At 43.7% G+C, this 21,719-nt stretch overlaps 1 protein-coding gene across 8 annotated transcripts in view; it reads right to left on the bottom strand.

Annotated features, from left to right (window-relative positions):
• Nucleotides 1–21,719, bottom strand: part of GRIN2D (glutamate ionotropic receptor NMDA type subunit 2D) — a 688,972-nt gene that overhangs the window by 210,531 nt on the left and 456,722 nt on the right. For all 8 annotated transcript variants that reach the window (XM_072110452.1, XM_072110450.1, XM_072110451.1 and 5 more), the window contains one exon: nt 14,279–14,393. In XM_072110452.1, the coding sequence (XP_071966553.1) occupies nt 14,279–14,393 (115 nt within the window). The remainder of the gene's footprint in view (nt 1–14,278; nt 14,394–21,719) is intronic.

Below are 21,719 nucleotides of genomic sequence, written 5' to 3' on the forward strand. Positions count from 1 at the left end.
TTTATTGTGGGGTACCACAAGCAGATTAGTTTAAATATCAGTGGAGACTCCTCCGCTTGTGACACTGAAACAGAAGTGGATTTGTCACAAACAAACATAAATCAAGTCAATCCTTTTATCATATCAGGGTCAATACCCAATAATCAGCCCAATTCTCTTTTTTTATGGGACAGACAGAGATGGGGATACGGGCGAAACGCGTGGGACCCCGGTTCCTCCAGCCTGGCACCTCGTTTATTGGTAATGTGACCTCTATGACTTCTATTTTGCACTTTATATTTATGCTATGGTTTTTGTACTATCCTCTGTCACATCATATATGTATTCTACACTGGTGCTGGACACTGGGGGTCCATTGTTTTCCCTAATCATGGGAATTTTAATTGTTTTTACTTCCTTGTTTGATTTTCATTAAATAAAACTTATTTTTGCCTATAACATCTGTCTTTTCATTTGTCCAAATTCACAATACAGAACATAAATAACAACATTCTAACATTTACAAAGCTCCTTAAACTCTGGTTTCATTGTTTACTATTACCATACCAATGGTGACTTCCGATGGGACAATTAACCTATCAATCAAAAAAAAAAAAAAATGACATCATAAAAGAAGGCCGAACCCGGACGTCCCCGCACCTAGAAGCCAGGGTGACCTGGCGAAACACGTGTCGGGACACTCTTCACTAATCAATGCTTGCAGAATAGGGACAATTAACTAGCATACATACCAATAGTGAGTCAGTGCAGCGCCGGGTTCCTGCGCCTGATACAATTCATACCGTGTGTGTACACGGAGACTAGCTACAGCAAGCTGCTGGCGCACTGTGTCTAGACACATGCGGCGCAGCGCATCGATACCAGCAAGGAATCTGACACAGCGCGGCACTGTGTCTCTATTCACACATAGAAGCATTGTGCTCTCAGGCGGCCTGCAGATTATTAGCACCTGCCGCTGGATGATGCAAACAATATACCACTGTCTCCTCTTGTCCTCTTATAAAAATTATTAATAGGACATGACATTGGACTACAGGAGGACTGTTCAAACTAGGGGGACCTCCTCCTGTATTACTGTCCCAGGCTTACAGTATATATAGCCACGGTGACATTGATTAAGTGTGGTTTGTATTGCTACACAGAACCTCATGGTGTATGTAGACATTTTAAAGTTGATACACTCATAACTTTTCCCTCTTCCCCAAAAACCCCCCTTCATATACACTATAGTGTGAGGGTGGCATCAGAAGCAGCAGGAGCTTGCAGAGTGGCACCGTGATGTAGTGTGGAGGTGGCAGACAATTCCAGTCCCTGGTAAAGATGGTAGGAGGCAGATGGTGCAACTAGCAGCAGATGTGTGGCATCAGGCAGGTGGCAGTATCAGAATTGTAGCTGAGGCAGGTAGTTAGAACCCCGACTCATTTCTCAACGTTTGGAGGAGGCGTCATGGCTGATCTAATCTGATGCATTAGGCATTGGTGAGTTGAAATCCTGGCCGATCCAAGCCTGATTCATCTTGACAAAGGTCAGTCTCTCCACATTATGGGGGGACAAGCGGGTTCTCCTGGGGGTAACAATGGCCCCCGCCGCACTGAACACCCGCTCTGATGCCACACTACTGGCCGGGCAGGACAGTTTCTCTACTGCAAACTCCGCAAGTTGCGGCCACGCATCAAGTTTGGCTGCCCAGTAGTCCATGGGATCTTCTACCTCAGGTGGTAAAGTGCTGTCCAAGTAGGCCACCACCTGCTGGTGCAGGGTCTGCTTCATGTCCTACTGCTTCTGCCGGTGGTGGCTACCCTCCTCACTAGGCAGGTGAAAGAAATTGCTCATTAAGGAATCCAGACTTAAGCGATGGAACTGCTACTGCTCCTACCCCCCCAGCTCCCCACAACAGCCATGGTAGTAGTACGTGAGCAATGACTGCCAGGAATACCCGGTCAGACCTGACAGAGGATGGACAATGGCACACATAGGCGGCGGCCAACTGTGTACTCAGTATTTCTCTATAGTATGCCAGTTGTTCCTTCCTCTCAGCAGCAGGAAAAAAGACACCCATTTTGGACCGGTAGCGAGGGTCCAAGAGGGTGGAGAGCCAAAAGTCATCCCTATGCTGGCTTTTCTCTGTTCATACAGGCGGTATAACATATGGAGGCTGGAATTCCAACAGGTGGAAACATCGCATATCAGACTATGTTGGGGTAGGCCGTTCTGGCGCTGCAACTCGAGGGGGGTGTGCTTGGCTTTGTAAGAATGGCTGAAGTGCGTGCACAGTGTCCTGGCCATTTTTAGAATGTCTTGCAGATGGGTGTAAGACTTCAGGAACTTGTTGACTACCAGATTGAACACGTGCACCATGCAGGGCGCATGGACCATCCCTCCTCGGTGCAGCGCGGACACCATGTTCCTCCCATTGTCTGTCACCATGGTTCCAATTTTTAGTTGTCGCTGAGAAAGCCACACATTGATTTCGTCTTGCATGACGCGGAGCAGTTCCTCCCCTGTGTGACTTTGTTTGCCCAGGCAAACCAGGTGTGGAACTGAAAATTGCAGCTTGGAACTCTCCCCCTCGGTTGGGCACAAGCCATTAGTTCTCTGAAGGGTGCAGAGTCCACAACTTGGAAAGGGAGAGACTGCAGTACCAACAACTTCGACAAGAGCACGGTCAGCTTGTGCATAGCAAGGAGCAGGAGCATCTGGACCGGGAGATGATGTCAAAGACAAACAGCTCCCTTCGGCAGAGGTGCTGGAGCCTTGACTTGCTGAAACAGCATGTGTGCCACTAGGTGCTGCTGCTGTTGCTGCACCTGCAGGAACGACCGCATCTGACACCCGTTTCTCCCAGGCCATTGGATGGTAACGCTGCATGTGTTGGCCAGGGCTGTGGTGCTTCACTTTCTGCCCGCAGATACGACATATACCCACGCTCGGCTCCTCTGGTGTTTTTGCAAAAAACTGCCACACCGCTGAGGTGGTAATTTTACCGCCAACACTCTGCACTGAGCGACTACTACCACCGCTGCCTCGCTGAGCCCCTGTGCTACTGCTTATTTAGGCCTGCAAATCGGGATTTGTACCGTTTGGCTCCCGTCCTCGCACTGCTGCCACCCTGCTGACTCACAGCCACAGTAGCGACTTTCTGCCTGCTCCGCAACCTGACACTCTCTTCGCCGCTGACCTGCACCTGGGCCATGCCAACTAATTGTTGTATCAGAGGAACCTACAGACTCTTGGCTGGGGTTGTCAGATGTTATATTTGGGGAATTGTATGACCTAGTCAACCATTCAACAACCTTTGGGTTGTTGATCAACACACTGCCACTAGATCCCCTTACTGTGCTGCCACCTCTGCCTGCTCCACCTGCCACCTTTCTGTCTGACATAGTGGTTTATAAACTACATGGATTTCACACGTAAATCTGGCTGTAAACTAGAGCCGCCAAAAGGTATTGTAATGTGTGTTATACAGATACCCCACAACTGACAGTGTAATTTCAGTGAAAATCACTGTATAAACTACGTGGATTTCACACGTAAATCTGGCTGTAAACTAGAGCCCCCAAAAGGTATTGCAATGTGCGTTATACAGATACCCCACAACTGACAGTATAATTTCAGTGAAAATCACTGTATAAACTACGTGGATTTCACACGTAAATCTGGCTGTAAACTAAAGCCCCCAAAAGGTATTGCAATGTGCCTTATACAGATACCCCACAACTGACAGCTCACTACTGCAGATGCATGAATGTCAAACAGATTTCTTCCTATTCGATTTTGTCACTAAATAGAACTGCTATTTGGGTATACAGATCCCCCTTAAAGAACAACCAGGGATTGGTCCACCAATCGCTACTGCAGATGCATGAAAGTCAAACAGATTTCTTCCTATTCGATTTTGTCACTAAATAGAACTGCTATTTGGGGTATACAGATCCCCCTTAGAGAACAGCGAGGGATTGCTGCAAGAATCACACAGTACAATAGCAGCAGCTGGACGCTACAACATGAAGTGTGAAGTGCTGAGATAGAAAATGGCTGGTTTTATAGGGCTGTGTGACATCACATAAGCCTGCTGGTCGCTGATTGGCTTACAGATCTGTAGTTGTCAAGGGGGTGGTTCCTTTCTCCTTCCCAGAGTTCTCTGCCCCATGTAACACGTTGTTCTCATGCCCATTTAGCAGAAACATGAGGGGGAAAAAACAACTGCGTTCCCGCGAATCAGCATAAACTTCGGCTTCGTGGCGAATCAAATTTTTCCTGAAATTCTAACAGAAGTTAGAATCATTAGAATCGATTTGCCCATCTCTAATTATGAGTCCTCAGTTACAGGTAAAGGGTTAAAGCGTTGGAGGGGGTGCACCTATATCCCAGGTTTCCAGAATCCATCTGTGTGGGAACCTAGTAAAATCACCAAACACTCCTAGCCACCCCAAGTTGGATATGCGGTGAGAGGTAGTAAGTTAAGCCGATGATTGGAAGCAATGGCACAGTTGAAACCAGTTATGGGGTTTCAATCAAAATCATCAGAATTGTAACTTTCTGAAGGGAGGGGTAATGCGGACCTTCCCCTCTTAGTTTATAGCTTACTCATTTTCTGTTTATAGCTTATTCAGCTGTTTCAATTACATACACGGAAATAGGAAAAAGTTATTTGCCTCAGAATTTGGCAAAATTCCACATTTATTTTTCTGTGCAAAAGATTTTAATTTATTTTAAATATACTAAAACATAATAAAATTGAAGCAACAATGAAAGCCATAAAAAATGTGCTTACAAGAAAATACTGTTTATGTGTTTTTTTGTCAATGTGTTTTTCCCAGCTTTCCAGTACGTTACATGGGATATTAAATGTTGCTGCTAAAAAAAACTTTTTTACACCCAAAAATCCTGCCTATGCAACTTTGTCCATACATCATCTAAAGGATTAAGCTCAGGGCAGTGGCATAAAAACAGGCTTAACAGCCGTAGTGGCATGCCACAGGGGCGCGGAATGGATGGCGGATCCAAAATTTATATGTGCCATTCTCCTGAGCCTGTCCATCCCTCCCTGCTAACATGAGCGGTGAGGCGGCCTGGCGTAGTAACATAGTAACCCACCTGCTCGCCTGATCTCCCTCATACATGCTGCCGCCTGGCCCACTTCAGCTGTGGCCGCCCCTCCTCTGTGCATGCTGCACCCCAGCTTACTTCATCTGTTACCGTTCCCACTCTGCATGTGCTGCCGCCCAGCCCACTTCATCTGTGGCCGCCCCCTCCCTCCGCAAGTGCATAGGCTGCCTAGTCTGTGGCCACTGGCTCACCTCATCCATCCATTGCCGCTGCCCCGCCGAATGTGGGGCCAATCCTCTGAACTGTGGGTGCATCCATGGGCGCCCACCCGCTGCATCCGTGGGCTCCTGCCCGCTGCATCCGTGAGCCGAACTGCAGCTGGCCACCCTGTACAGTGAAATTGCAACCAACCCTCACATGTGTTACATTTGTAACTTTGTGTGTGTGTGTGTGTGTATATATGTGTATTTATTATGTGTATGTGAGTATCTGTGCATGCACGCTGTTTATATGCTGTATATACTGTATGTATTCTTATCTGCTTTGTGTGTGTATATATATGAAAACAGGTGTACAAACTGTGATTTAGTCGTAATTCCTGCCACCGGGGCCGCCTGCGTATTGCAATTCTACACCAGGTCAGACCTGGCACAAAAGAGCCCTGACAGCGCAGTGGATTAGCCTCATCATAGATCCGGCGACTGCCTGGGTGTTAGCAAAAAAGCATTATATGCATCATATGCGGGTGCACTTAGTGCCAGCCTATGATCAATGTGCCCCTATGTGTGTACATGGTCTGTTTATACTGTATGTATATGATGTACTATATAGTATGGTCCACATTTATTAAAATCCCTGCGCCATTTTTTTTGTCTGCAGTTTGCAAGTTCTTCCAGACAAAAAACTGTGCAAATACTTTAACAAGTGTGGCCCAATGTGGGTATATACTGTATTCATAGGTGTATAAATGTGTATCAGTGCATAAATGCATGTGTGAGTGTAGAACTTTATGGGGCACATTTACCAAGGGTTGTGCGCCAGTTTTCTGTCGGATTTTGCACATTCTTTCTAGTGCAAATTGTTTGCACAGGTATTTAAGAATTTATTCTTCATGTGCACAAATTTCTGCACTAAAGAGGGTATTCCAGGGCTCAGTCGGACCGTGTGCCATATTAATCATGCAAAGTCAGACAGAAATGTGTTGCACGCCCCATATTAAAGGTGCACCAAAAAAAAGTGATGTACGCTATTGGGGCAGTGCAGGGGACGCCAGAATCAGAACAGGCATCAGAAATCCTGAATCTGGTGCCCCCTGCACACTGCACAGCAGGGGCGTCGCTAGGTCTCCTCGGTTCAGCAGATCGCGATGAGAACACAGATCGCGATGAGGAGTGCAGGTGCTGTTATCCCCTACAAGGACCTACCCCCCAGGAGTTCCAGAGGCTGAAGGACCTGTGATGATGTCATGATCACATGACCTGCCGGGGAAAGCATTGCAGTGCTGCATCAGTGCAGTGAGAAACATGATAGGGACTGGGGAAGGGAGAGAACATTGTGGGCAGTGTGGGGCACATTACTTACTGGGGGGGCTGTGTGGGGCACATTACTTACTGTGGGGCTGTGTGGGCACATTACTTACTGGGGGCTGTGTGGGCACATTACTTACTGGGGGGCTGTGTGGGCAAATTACTTACTGGGGGCTGTGTGGGGCACATTACTTACTGGGGGGCTGTGTGGGCACATTACTTACTGGGGGCTGTGTGAGGACATTACTTACTGGGGGGCTGTGTGGGCACATTACTTACTGGGGGGCTGTGTGGGGCACATTACTTACTGGGGGCTGTGTGGGCACATTACTTACTGGGGGGATGTGTGAGCACATTACTTACTGGGGGCTGTGTGGGCACATTACTTACTGGGGGGGCTGTGTGGGCACATTACTTACTGGGGGCTGTGTGGGTACATTACTTACTGGGGGGCTGTGTGTGGGTACATTACTTATTAGGGGGCTGTGTGGGCACATTACTTACTGGGGGGCTGTGTGGGGACATTACTTACTGTGGGGCACATTACTTACTGGGGGGCTGTGTGGGGCATATTACTTACTGTGGGACTGTGTGAGGACATTACTTACTGTGGGGCTGTGTGAGGACATTACTTACTGGGGGGCTGTGTGGGCACAATACTTACAGGGGGGCTGTGTGGGCACATTACTTACTGGGGGGCTTTGTGGGCACATTACTTACTGGGGGAGCTGTGTGGGGCACGTTACTTCGGTGTGTGGGACATGCCTCGGTTTGATCTCATATGTTTTCCAGTAATACACATGTGATGGGTAACAAGCACCTGATGTTGTTTAAATCCAAGAGAAACGTGTGAGCGCAGCCTTACAGTATTTGGGGAGATTGTTAGGGGCAGCACCAGGATAACGCTGTCAGGGTACCAAGATTTAGGGACAATGAGGAACATAAGATGTGGTGATGTATAATGGAGAACATGGAGGACACGTCACCTGCAGTCACTGGATGTAGGGATTTCTCCTGTGTTTCTGTAGCTCTATATACTAGAAGTAACCTTGTTATGTTGAGGGGGTTATTTACAGGAGGGGGCATTACTGAAAGTGCAATACACATGCATTGGGGTCCGTGCCCCGGATCTTTTACAACCCTAGCAACGCCCCTGCTACACAGGTAACTGCTTATATTACAGACTTCATTGTATTCAGTAAATGTGCCCCATTGTGTATATAAGTATATAAATGTGTGTACAAATATGTATATGGTTTTAAGGGGTGGGGAGGCATACAGAAGTCTGATATGGGGCCCAGACTCTCCTAGTTACGCCAGTGGATCAGGGCTTTGTGATGGCCACTCCATAACATTGACTTTTGACATTTTTTACAAGTTTATCCCTTTGCCATTGGCCTTTAAATCCATAGTGATACAGTACACATTTCCCTGTGCATAATGACACACTCTTACCAGCTTCAGCCAGCATCTTCAAAAGGTCTTTTCTCTTTTGCTTTTGTTCTTGGGTTGATATGCACATTTATCTCTGGGACACAGAACCTGTCTCTTTCCTGAATGGTGTGATGGCTGAACATTCCCATCTTGTTGGTAAAGGTGTATAATTGTTTGTACAAAGGAACAAGGCCCCTTCAGGTTTCTGGAAATTGCACCCAATTCCAGAATTCTCTTCCTGATATCTTTGCTGATTTCTTTAGACTTTCCAATGAAGTTACACATAAAAGCATTGTGTTTCAGGTTTTTCTTTAAAGGAAATCTACCATCAAAATCAAACTTTTATAAACCAGGAACACTTACTCATAGATCCAGGCACTGTGACTGAGGTTCCTTACTTCTTAAATAAACTATGACTGTGTATGCATGTAAACTTTTTAATCTGCAGAAAGCAGAGTTACTTATACATTCAGGCTTCAATGTTTGGAAAAATGTGGAAAGCTGGTTAATTGACTGCTTCAGGCCCACATCATGGATGTTGTTGGCCAGGCGAGACATATGACCCTGCTGTATAAGAGCAGAATCACATTTCCAAGTGCCATTTCAGCCAGGAGAGACCAAGGAAGAGGCGTAAACTGGAGTGTCAATAAGGGAAAGAATAGAGCTTTAATAAATCCACAATCACCCTTTTGAGGGCAGATAGGGAGAGAAGGCTGTGAGGGAAATGTAGAAATAATTGCCCTTTTCAGTGAAGTGTGAAAAAGTGTATTAGTGAGTGTCACAAACCCGACTCACCGGAGTTCACACACGGGGATACCTACTCTATGGAGTCCCAGAATTTAGCCCTTAAGCTCCGCCCACTTCCACAAAATGGTGTCCTAGCGCTAAAGGGCAACTCCACGCAATCTCAGCACCCCATCAATCCACGGCAACCACCCACGAGTTACTTACGCAACGAAGGCCGTAGGCACCTCAACCACACAGACAATGCACCCTGATGATAACTCAGCACATGCACTCACTACTTATACGATATTACAATTATAAATTCACACAGAACATGCAATCACTTACTACATGGACTTAGCTAACAATGCCCTCTGGTAATGTGATTCCCTTCAGAGACTCAGATTCTTTAAGGCTACAAGCAGAGACTAATTAAAAGTTTTTAATTTACATAAAAATGCAGTACACTCAAAGAATTACATTGTCATACGATACTTACAAATAGGGAAGAAAGAAACAACAAATTCTTGGTAGTGGAATAGGAAGAAATTCTTTGGCCCGAGGACAGGGCATAGAACACTACTATGTGGCTGTTTCACTAATTTAAACCCAGGGGTATTTTGATCCCCACCCCTGGCTGTGATGTCACTGTGAGGGGGAGTTTGTTCTATCCCCCTCCCATCAGTGAGGTACTTTTTGGGCCTGGGTTTTTATCAAAACCCCATAACTTTTGATTGGGAGATGACACAATTGTGCCATGGCTTCCAACCAAATGGGCACGTTATTCCTATTAACCCCATACCAAACTCTCGGTGTCTTAGCCTAATATCAGGGGTGTTCTGCTATTGGCTGCCTTCCATTGCAGCTAAAGTTCTGATTTTCGCTCCAGGAGTGTGTATAGACCCCCTAACTGTCCTCTGTAACTGGGCACCAATAATTATGAATTATGCCCCAGTTATGGACAGCTATGATATTCCCTTTGTCTAAATTTGGAGGGAAAAAACTACTGTCTGTTGCTTCTTTCATCCCCCCTTCCTGGACCACTCACTGGCCAAAGTGTCAATTTCATCACCTGGGAAGAGCATGTTTTCTGATCAAACAGAGACTCCCTGGAGTGCGGAGACATGCCTCTTCCTGGCTGGCTGTAAAAAAGGGTCAAATGGAGTCTAATGACTGGGTCCAGGACAGAGTGAAACACCACAAAAGAAAGAAAAATAAAAAAAATAAAACAAACAAACTGTAGAGTGGTAATATTGTTATCACAGTGAGATAACCTTACTTCATCATCATCAGCATCAATTAGAGAAATAACAGCACTTTTGCTTTAACAGGATATCTCAAAATTGTACATTCTGTATTGACTGCATGGAATTTTTTTCAAATTTATCAGTGGCAGTTTTTGCTAAATCCATACATCCTTCATTGCAGAAAAAAGCGGCCCTTTCGCTCATTTACTAAGAGCTTTGCTCACAGATTCTTTCTGTTCTTTTAGGTGTAAACTGCTTTCACAGGTTAAGAAGTGTCTGCACTAGAAATGAGTTGCACTAACCGTTTTGTGGTGCAGCTGCACTAGCCACCGTGTGCCACAAATTATGGAGCATTGCGGCGCTCAGTCGGACCGGGCACCTGATTCAACATGCAAAGTCTGTCGCATGCTCTCTGTCAATGGTGCACCACAAAAAAAGTTTGTCAACTCTGTCAGGCCAGTGCAGGGCAGTGACAGATTCATGATTTCTGGCACACGTTCTTAATGAATCTGTGACAATAAGCATTATACACGGGTAGAGCACTTTTAGTGCAGTTTCCCACATTTTTTGTAAATGTGCCCCAATGTGTATCCAGATGCATTTCTGGTCCGCTCATTACTAAAACATGGCAACTGCCCTTCAAGTGGTGTAAGTGGCACTATTAGTGTAAGAGTGGGAGGAGTAGGTAGCCACCACTTTAACTGCAAACTCAGGTGCTGGGATCCATGTCTGGTTAATTTTAATGAATGGCGATTGTTGGTGATAAAACCTCCACAGTGCTTAACACACACTCTGATGGTGGTATCGTCCTGGTGCTGACCTTTTAGCAATTCTGGCATACCCAATAAAGTAGTGGCGACTGGGAATGAGATATTGTTGGACAGTCACCTACATAAGATTTGTAAAGCTGTCTGGACTGGAAGCCTTTCAAAGGCTATCATTTTTGCAGTGCTCCCAGTCAGGACCAGGAGTGGTCCAAACTTCAACTTTTTCTCCTTATTTTTGGAGATTGTAAACAGAATGCTCCCCTATGATGGCGTGGACAGGCTTTGAGATGGTTGTGGTGGTTGGCTCACATCCTCCGTTTTTGGGGAGTCACTCGAGAGGTGGTGGTAGAAGAAGAAAAGACACCCGAGGAGGCAAAGGGAGCCTCAGGTGTTTCCATGTTTTTTTGGTGTATCATCCACTGCAGCCCATGTTTTGTTTGCAAGAGGCCTGCTCATACATGTGGTGTTCAGATTATTGCTTGCTTCAAGGACTGGCATGTTTTACATTTTGTCTGCACATTGCTTGCATACTCTGAGCTCTCAGTAGAAGGTGATATTGGGGCTATGGGCTGCTCATTGTGCCTTTTCACCCTTCCACATCTTTTGAAGGCTACCTATGAACTTTCGGTATGACGAAAAGAATATAGCTGGCGGGCACAGTCCTAGCTGTATCGGTTGGAGCTTCACACACAACCTAGGATGGCGTACTGGAACCAATGTGATCAAATAGGACCTTCTGGCGGTGCTCAGTCAATCATGAGGGAGTAAAGTAAACAGCAGAAAGAAGTAACGGCACTCACCAGTTCCAAGAATGGGAAAGTCGTCCTTTATTGGTAAACAAACATGCAGGGAGGTATACACAGCCTCGGCAACAGGGCCGTTTCAAGCGCTGCATTGTGCAAAACAGCCCCGTTGCTGTACCCCGTTTCTGTACCTATGAACTTTCATTGCCTTTAATGCATGTTGGCTCTAGAGCAGTGGTGGCGAGCTCAGAGCCCTTTCTGTGGGCACCCAGGGCTTCATGCCAACAAAGAGTTTGCCAGACAGGACTCAGAGCTTCCTCCTGTGGTCCAAGACAGACCAGGACATGCCATGCTCAGCGCCATTTTAAAGCAATATCCTTGGCTGCCAGGACTACAGCAGGAGTGAGAAGGTGTGGATAGATATCGGTTGTCGTTGGAGCTCCTGCTCTGGGTTCCCTGATTCTTTCTCTTCAGTGGATCCTGGAGGGAAACAACAAACTAAATTTCTCCATTATCTTTTGATTGTATTGGTGAAATCAGGACACCAATACGATTGAAACATTTGATACAGCAGGGATCAATCAGTTACTACTTGAATTGTCATGTTGGCACTTTGTGACATGTAAATGGGTATTGGTTGTAGTTTGGGCACTCTGCCTCCAAAAGGTTTGCCATCACTGCTCTAGAGTATTACAATCTGCCCTCAGTTCTTATTGCCTGCATAATCTTAGGTAGGAGAGTTAGCATAGAGCATTAGTGACTACTTCATGACCTGTGGCTGAGACAGGATTGAGGTGGAGGGTTGAAGGCAATCCGGTGGAATTTACACTCTTTGCAATGTAATTTACCAATGCCTCAACTTTGTTTGGCCTCTCCATTCTGAGAGCTCTATTGTGGCCTACAAAACATGCTGCAAGACATCCTTTCCCTACAGCACTAGCTTCATCACCACTAGCAGAAGCAGTACAACAGCCATGTCCCTGTACCTTATTTGCTGCTTTCTTCATTTTAACAAACTAGCATTTCTTGTCACTGTACTACAAGATGGTATGGGTATGCACATGCAGTTATTGTCACTGCTCTACAAAAAGGTATAGGAATAGACACACAGGCCCACATTTACAAAGGTCTTGTGCAAGTTTCCTGGTGGAGTTTGTGCATTCTTTTCATTGCAAACTGCTTGCACAGGTATGTGCAAGGAAGGAAGTGCCCAAGCCACATATGTGTTACACTCAACACTGGTGTCACAGCTGAACTATTCTTCATGCGATATTTCTGCACTTAAATGGGTGCTCCAGTGCTCCGTCGGACCATGTGGCACATTTATCATGCGAAGTCTAGCAGAAGTGTGTTACACGCCCCATGTCAAAGGTACGCCAAAAAAAGTGGTGCACTCATTCGGGGCAGTGCATTGGAAGCCAGATTCATGAAGAATGTGTGCCAGAAATCCTAAATCTGGCGCACACTGCATCCTACACAGGCAAACTGCACATAGTGGACTGTTTTTAGCAAATGTGGCCCACAATACTTCATACTGCATTGAAATTGCCATTTTATTTTTACAAATTTCTAGCCGTCTCTCACTGACATTCTAGAAACCTCCTCTTCCATGAAGAGTGGAGCAAAGGTCCACTCCTATACTCTCACAGGATCACTACCTATACTGTCTTCAAACGCAGTGACATTAACAACATTTTATTTTTCTTTTATTCATTTTTTTATCATTATTTATTTGTTTATTTAATTTTTTATATTATGTTATTTTTTCAAGTACTATCCTTAGACCAGTAACTGTCCTGTCATATCCCCCATTTTCAGCCCTCTAGCCCTTGCTACCCCCATTTTACAGACATTGGTGATTTAATTTGGGTCCTCATTAATTTCAATGTAGTTCTTTTTCAGGTAACAGTTCAGGATCAAGTCAGGTCAGTGTCCCGACCCAACTCCATGTTGAGCCAAACTTGTTGAACTCAAATTTTGAGGAAGCCACTCATCTCTAGAAGTGACAGTTATTTGCTGACAATGAAAAATTGTTTGGGAAAAAACAATTCCACACACAACAAAGCTACTGTAAAGGCAAATGGGCAGGTAAGCCACACTGTGTCCAGACACCCGTAATCTTGTAAAATATAAAAAGAGATCTGTGTGTTAACTTTAACGAGCATATAGCTCTTTCTTATACTACTGTACAATAAGACAGCAATAAGCCAACTATAAACCTCCTCAACTCACAGCCCGCATTATTTATCTTTCTTGAGAGATCCCTGTTCTTACTAAAATGTATGCATTAAAAACAAAATAGATGTTTATAAAATATAACTTGTTTTATGTGCAAAAACATACAATTGGTCATGAATAATAATAATACTTCTCAGACTAGTTCTTTTATGTCTGAAAAATGTGAAAGAGTGCTGCTGAAAGACTACATATCACTTTTATGAGTCAATTACAAGCAATCTCATTTAACATGGCTGTATTGATAGGCTGTCCTTGAAAACATTTGAACTTGCATCATTTACTGGAGACACGTCCCTCTGGACAACTGTAAAAGCTCTTCATATGCTAAAATAGATTGGAGGGGAGGACATTCAACTTTATATTGAGATAGACATTATTTCAGATAGAAATAGTAAGAAGTGCAACATCATCCAAAGTCTTTTCATAATTTAGAATTATCTGCCAACTATACCATGTACTATCCTGACCCCACTTATCTTTATTATAATAAATCAAGTTCACCACCAAGCTTAAGTACTGAGCATACTAAAACCACAGGCACTTACCACCTCCCAGCTCCGTTCCTTGTTGAGAGCAATCACCACAAGCGCAGGATTGATGAGGTACCCATCTTCATTAAATGAGAAGTCCTTTCCTCCCCAGGAGATGTTCATGAAATATCTGTGAAGAGAGCATGGCATTCTTCATTAATGATTGCAGCAAAGTTCTGCATGTTATATTCTATTCTAGGGTCCTTATTGTTGATTGACTAATCTACCAAAATTGTTCAAAAATAGTAATCTCCATACGTGACTGGCAAAGGCCATTAATCTGTCCACAAAGTCTAAATCTTTTTTAGAAGTTCTTCTATAATATGTAGTACAATAGACTTCCGTCATTTCATTTAACAGTCAAAGAAAATGAGAACATCCCATTTGCTTGATGGTTTATTTTAGCATCTAAGCTTCTAATTATTAAAACGGTTATCTGGCAGTCTTAAAGAAAATCACCTCAGCATTAACACCTGTTGAAGCACCCACTGTGTGTAACTTTTGTAAAGCCTCAGGCAAACAGGACGACCATGGCAATATTTTTTATAGTGTAGCAGGGTTTATATCATTTAATTTTATTGTGAAATATTAATGTTTATTTGTTAGTATTGTGTTTTGTATGTGTTTTTACCTTTCAATGTCCCCCAAGTGAAAGACCCCAGGGGACATTTCCATATTTTTCTCTTGATTTCTTTCATTTTTTTTCTTACTTTTTAATTTTCACCTGTAACTGCAGCATGCCCCACTTAGAGGAACTGCCCCAGTTAGAGGATGAAATGACCCCCTGTGGGTATGAATGTCGGATCAGAGCTGTACTGTACTTTACACAGCAGCTGTCACATGACTGCCAACTCCTGCATTCACTGCATAGCGCTACTTCAGCGCTATGAGATGAAGAAAGGAGAAGGCAGAAGTGGTATCCGTATCCGGCTGTGTCTGACAGTCGGAGATCCAGTCCTGTTCCCGCGAATAGTGTGGGAGCAGAAAAAACTGCAGCGACGTTCAAGATTTAAAGAGACTAAACAAATGATTTAAATGTCAGTCAAGCTAGCGGATTGTGACAAGACCCAACAACCACATTATAGGGCACATTTACTTATCCGGTCCAGTCGCGATCCAGCGACGGGTTCTCCGACGCTGATTCGGGTTCTGCCGGGATTCACTAAGGTCCATGCGCCGATATTCACCAGGTGTCGCTGCTGCGCCGAGGTCCACTGGAGTTCACCTGCTTTTTTCTGGTGTATGTGAGTGCTTGATCTTGCGACACAAATGGCTTTTTAAATTCTGCGGTTTTTCTGAATCCTTCGGGTTGTCCGGTGGCCACGCCCCCCGATTTCTGTCGCGTGAAAGTCGGCGCGATTGCGCCAATAATCGCTTGCGTCCGCCACAATCCCGTGAAATACAGCGCAAAGCGGAAATATTTGGGAAAACCCCAACGGATTCGCGGCTGCGGACCCTTAGTAAATGTGCCCCTATGTGTTATATTGCAATACAATATATATAATAATATAATATATTGGAATATTGCAACTGCACTACAGCGTAAAGCATGTGAATTAGTAATTAGTTTGAATCGAGTAAGCACAATACATATTCATTAATTTAGTAATGATGTTATATTCGTATTTCCCCCAGGAGAACACATGCATATGTACACATTAATCTCTATCGGGGATCAGAAGGAATATCTTTAAGGAATATCTGCAGTGTATGGTTCTCTTAACCTGACAATCTTTTTCTGTTAAACTAACGAACACGGCAAAAAAGATGATACAATTTATAAAAAGGTGCACTAAAATATTAATACAGTACAATGGGACTGAGAAAATGTAATATTTATGTATGCAGAGGCCAATTCTTCTGCAGACAAGTGAAGGAAGATAAACCTAATTACAGTGGTGTGAATAAGACAATAAGATATGCACAACCAATACACTAATCCCTTACGTCTGTCTAAGATAATTGTTTGCACACGGCACATAAATCTTTCTTCCTGCCACCACATCCACTATCATCATTACCATCAATTTCCCTATCTGTCTATCTTGACTACAGCCATCTTGTTCACTTTCGAGACTCTAAGTAAATTGAAAGAGACACATTCAGTGGCTCAACTATTTAATTCATTCAGCCTTGTTTATTGGAATGTTTGTTGGAATGTACCATTTACTTACAAATAATATGTTAAAATAATATGTGAATTTGGCTCCCTGTGGAAATATTGACAATTTTATACATGTCGAAAATGCTTTATAACAATTGTTTATTGTAGCTTTATTCACATCTATGTTTGGAGCCTCTGTTGCTTATTTACCATGGAACCATGCCATTTGTGCGAACAAGGCCTTAGAACAACCCATTGAAATGACTAACCACAAAGATTGAGAGGATATAAATAGTCTTGTTGCATGTGCAGAAAATTACTTTTTTTTTATATGTTTTAGAAGTCTGCATATCTGCAGAACTCTACATGGATGGTCAGAAACAATGCTTAGCCATTGTCAATTTACTACTCCCAGCATGCTCTGCAGGTTGAGAGTTACATATATGTTATAACTGGAGAGTTTATTGCTATACATTATGTATTTTTGGTATATCCAATAGAACGGAACATTAAATTACTGTATATACTCGAGTATAAGCCGACCTGAGTATAAGCCAAGACCCCTAATTTCAACACTAAAAACTGGGAAAACCTATTGAATGGAGTATAAGCCGAGGGTGGGAAATGCAATGGTCATAGCCTCCGAGTATATAGCCAGCCCCCTGTAGTATATAGTCTGCCAGCCCCTGTAGTATACAGCCTGCCCAGCCCCTGTAGTACACAGCCTGCCCAGTCCCTGTAGTATACAGCCTGCCCAGCCCCTGTAGTATACAGCCTGCCCAGCCCCTGTAGTATACAGCCTGCCCAGCCCCTGTAGTATACAGCCTGCCCAGCCTCTGTAGTATACAACCTGTCTAGCCCCTGTAGCATACAACCTGCCCAGCCCTTGAAGTATACAGCCTGAAAGCCCCTCTAGTAGGAAAAAAATAACACTCACCTTTCCGACATCCCCCGTAGGTCCTCTTCTGTCTCCGATGCTCCAGTGCTGCCTCGGGTCCTTCAGTCGGATTCTTTCACTCCTCTTTGGCTCCTCTTCGGGTATTCGCGCACAGCCGGCACACAGAATGACGTCAGCTGTTTGCAGACGTCAGTGTTTATGAGCCGCCAGCATCGCGACATGACCCGAAGAGGAGCAGAGCTTCCCGAAGAGGAGCCAAAGAGGAGTGGAAGAACGGAAGAGGATCCGAAGGACCCGAGGCTGCATCGGAGCATCGAAACAAGCACAGGACCTACGGGTGACGTTGGAAAGGTGAGTTTTGACTATATACTCGGCTTATACTCTAGTTTATACAGTAGATCTTATTTTCTTATTTAAAAAATACATAACTGAAACATTGTAATAATTTATATATAAATACAAATAAATATGGAATAAATTAAATAACAAGATTTGAATAATTCTAACATTTTTCTTCTGGTGCACACCACTGTCTTAACTTGCAACACTTTTGATAAATTTGCGCCATTATGTTTAAAGGGAACCATGTAATTTTTAGCTGGTGACAGGTTCCAATAGCCTATGCTATGCTGATTTAAAAAATGCCTTTTTCAGCATTCTGAATCATTTCAGTACTATATAAAGCTGTAGCAGCCTGTGTGGCTGTGTCTCAGTCTCCTCTCTTCCACACTCAAGCCACTCTCATTCCCTACTTCCTGTCATGTGCATGGAGCATGCAGGGGAGGGAGGGGATTGTGTGGTGGGAAGTGGGCCTTATCTTGTGTGGTGGGAAGTGGGCCTTATCTTGCATAGACAGTCCTGCATATGCAGTCCTGCTGTATATGTGGTGGTTAAGAGGAAGAAAATACAAAATGACACATGGTGAACCGAACACATATCTATAGGGGAAAATGTATATTAATGTAGCATTGTTTTAACAAGGTAAAAATATGTCTCTTATGGAATCTGTTATCACATTTATACTGCTCTCTGTGGGGCAGCATTTTCTATTGACAGACACATATAGGTATTCATTATTTCTTTTACACCATGGGTATTAGTTTAGGAGAAAATGGAGAAAGAAACTTTGGCTTTGTTCCTAAGACAGTTAAAAAGGGGTAATGTTTTGTTCTAAATTTTACTGAACAGTACGTGACTACAGTAAATAGCTTCACACTGCATAAATATGTGATCAATCCATCAAAAAGTAGAGCATGTTCTATTTGTAGTAAATTATTTTGAAAGAACTGGACAAATGAATATAGTTTTTTTCTATAGCATGTCTAAAAGAAAGGCTAAATATAGTTACAGATGATGTTACAAGTGATATTGTTATGCAAGGTCAGGGAACTGATGAAACAAAAACTGCATACCCTGTGACTTTCCCCCTTTCCAGCTATTCCTGCCTAATTTTCCCACCTGGCAAAAACTAGTCTACAACTGGTTGACATTACCTTCTTGCGTCAAATCTTACAAAGACAAGACAATATAATCATACAAACAGAAAAGGCCAGGTGTCAATATAGCTCATTACCCAGAGGACAAAGCAGTATAAAATCACTAGGCAAATGGATGGTGGTCAAAGAATCAGGCAAAGGGTCAAAAATACCAGAATACCAGAGGACACATTGAACACTAGCTAACTCAGTACAAGAACATGGTAAACCTAGAACAATAGTCCATAAAACCTTTTTTTAGATGCCAGAGCCCAGGTCCAGAATGTGATTGGATCAGTTATCTCACAACACATAGGGTGGCAATGAGAGTGGGGAGAGATTCTGTCCATCACAGCAGATTAACTGTTAGTACATCAGAGCAGTGTTCAAAGGAGACAGGCGGGTGTGGATGAAATCAATCAAGGCTGCTAGGAAAGGAGTTTGCCAGTCTTCAGACTAGCAAGGACAGTATGGAACAAAATGACATGTATCAGTGCATATTCAGCCATATTTTACAAACAGAGGACAACACAGGCACAGATGTTTTTGCAGATGCAGATTTTTGCTGCAATTAAAGTCAAAGGTAGATGGCTATGAAATATTAGACCCGCAAACCACCACTATACTGTCATCCAGGATATTTTCAAGTTACAATTATGTCCTTGTTTATTCTGGGAGATTCAACCAGCATTACCAATGAATAGAATATGGTATACATATGATCTGAAAGGAGGCTCCAGAGGTGCAGAAGAGCAGGGCCAGCATTAGGGGGCTGCAAACTAGGCATTTGCCCAGGGACCCCTGTCCTAAAGGATCCCCTGCATGTGGACTTTTGTTTGTAGAGGATTAAATGTTTATTTAATACTCCTTGGCTGAGTGTCCCGGTGAAGATGCTTATCAACTATCCTTGTCTATATATTTATCATATTTATCATATATCGGTAATATATCTATCTCTATATATATCTCCTAAAAAAGAGCAACTTTTCGACTCCAAACAGTAAGCCTTTCTCAAGCTAAATATCCATGATCGTGTACAGATATATAATCAAAATGGAGGAGGTCATGTGGTCATCATTGACCAATAAAGACAAAGTACAAAGTTCAAACATTCATAATGCTAAAAAATTAACTAAAATACAAATATCAAATAGATACATCATTAGATTAAAGTGCATGTGTGTGAACACCGACATAAAAGTGAAAAAAATCCATATATATTAAAACATCCATAGCTGACAAGCCATAAACAAAGTCCCCAACGTCTCACCACCTTATATTAAAAGAAGAACTAGTAATAACTGTATACACCATCGCGCTCAACTAACATGTATGGTCGAACCGGAAGTGGCGACCGCAAGTGCGCGGATCGGCACATTGTAAGTCTATGGCCAGAACGACTGTCAATCAAAAGGCTCGACAGCAGCTCATGTCAACAGACCAAAAAATTCAAATATATAGAGGATCGCATTGCTTATACCATTTTCAGTTTTGCCCAGGGCCCCACTTTGTCTAAAACCAGCCCTGGAGAAGAGTCACACTGAGGTGTCCTTTTCTGGCTTCAATGTTGTCCAACAGATATAAGGCTGGGTTTACACCATAATTTGACATACATCAGGAGAATTCTGAAGTGTCCTTACAATGTATGCCACAGAAGTATTCTTGTATGCCTATACAGTGGGATGCATTGCCTAGCGATCACTCCTCCTCCCTGAATGTGTGTGGGGGGTGGGGGTTGTGTAGAAATGCAGCAGCCGGCAATTGGCTGCTGCCAATGAATGGGGTGTTCCTCCAATGACATCAACGGGTTCCCCCTCCTGCTGAGCGATGTATGTGCTTGGCAAGACTGTGGGGAGGGATGCAATAGGCTGCATCCACTCCCCATTTCCTCTGCTAAGTGCATACAATACTCTGCAGGAGGCTGTAGGACGAAAAGACGTAGCTTTCTAAGTCTTTCCATCCTTCATTTTTTGACGGACAGGACGTATATTGGCCAGACAAAGGCAAAAACTATGCCAATGTATATGCTAAGCCTGACTGTAATCCAGAAGGTGTGATGAACTCCAGGAGCTGGGGTAGCATGCAGGGTTGCATCTCCTTACATGCAGTGTAAATGCTTTGTGGCTCTGTACACCTGCTGGGCTCTCACAGTGACTGCAGGAAGGTATCTCTAGGCGCTTGCCTCCAGTCTGTTTGGATGGCGGGTCTCCTGGAGCCTCCAATATGGCTGCTGTCTCTCTTTCTCGCACAATTCCTGGCCCCACTGAGCCCCTCCTCCCCCTGCTATATGTCCAAAAGGCTGTTCCAGGTATATGTAGTTCAACTTCCGTCAGCACCAGTGTCTGCAGCTGTATACCCCTGTCTGTAGCCAACAGCACCAGCTTCCTCTGCGGCAGGGGTTACATTCAACATTGCCAAGTAATGCTAAACATGAAAATGTTTATTTTTATCTTTTTTCTTGGAATGGAAATGGACATAAGTATAAGATTTTAAAATCATATCTATAACATTAGTACATGGCAGTTTCCAAGTTGTTTGGCTAATAGGGCATTTTCAGAACCTCATAACGCATACAGTATATATGCTCTAGCAAAACCTTGTAATGTAAGGCTTAGTTTCTGCAGAAAATCATAGTACACACACAGCTGCTGCAAAACCACTAAATACAAAGCTTAGCAGCGCATGTATCAGCTCTCAGCTGTGGATGTGTCAAAGATTTCACCTTCTGCATTCTGCTGTCAAAATCCACTGCATATATTTGACATGATGTACACTAGATATAAAATCCATACCTCCCAACATTTGTGAAAGGGAAAGAGGGAGATCTCCCTAAGCCACACCCCCAATCACTCCCTGGCCACGCCCCAAATTTTAGCCATATTATAATAATAAAAATCATCTCAATTAAAAAAAAAAAATTATCCTCTATGGGATTTGAACCTAGAACCTGCAGTGTCCATGTACAATAAGGTCACAGTG

Source organism: Engystomops pustulosus, chromosome 6 (assembly GCF_040894005.1).
Source record: "Engystomops pustulosus chromosome 6, aEngPut4.maternal, whole genome shotgun sequence".
Taxonomy (NCBI): domain Eukaryota; kingdom Metazoa; phylum Chordata; class Amphibia; order Anura; family Leptodactylidae; genus Engystomops; species Engystomops pustulosus.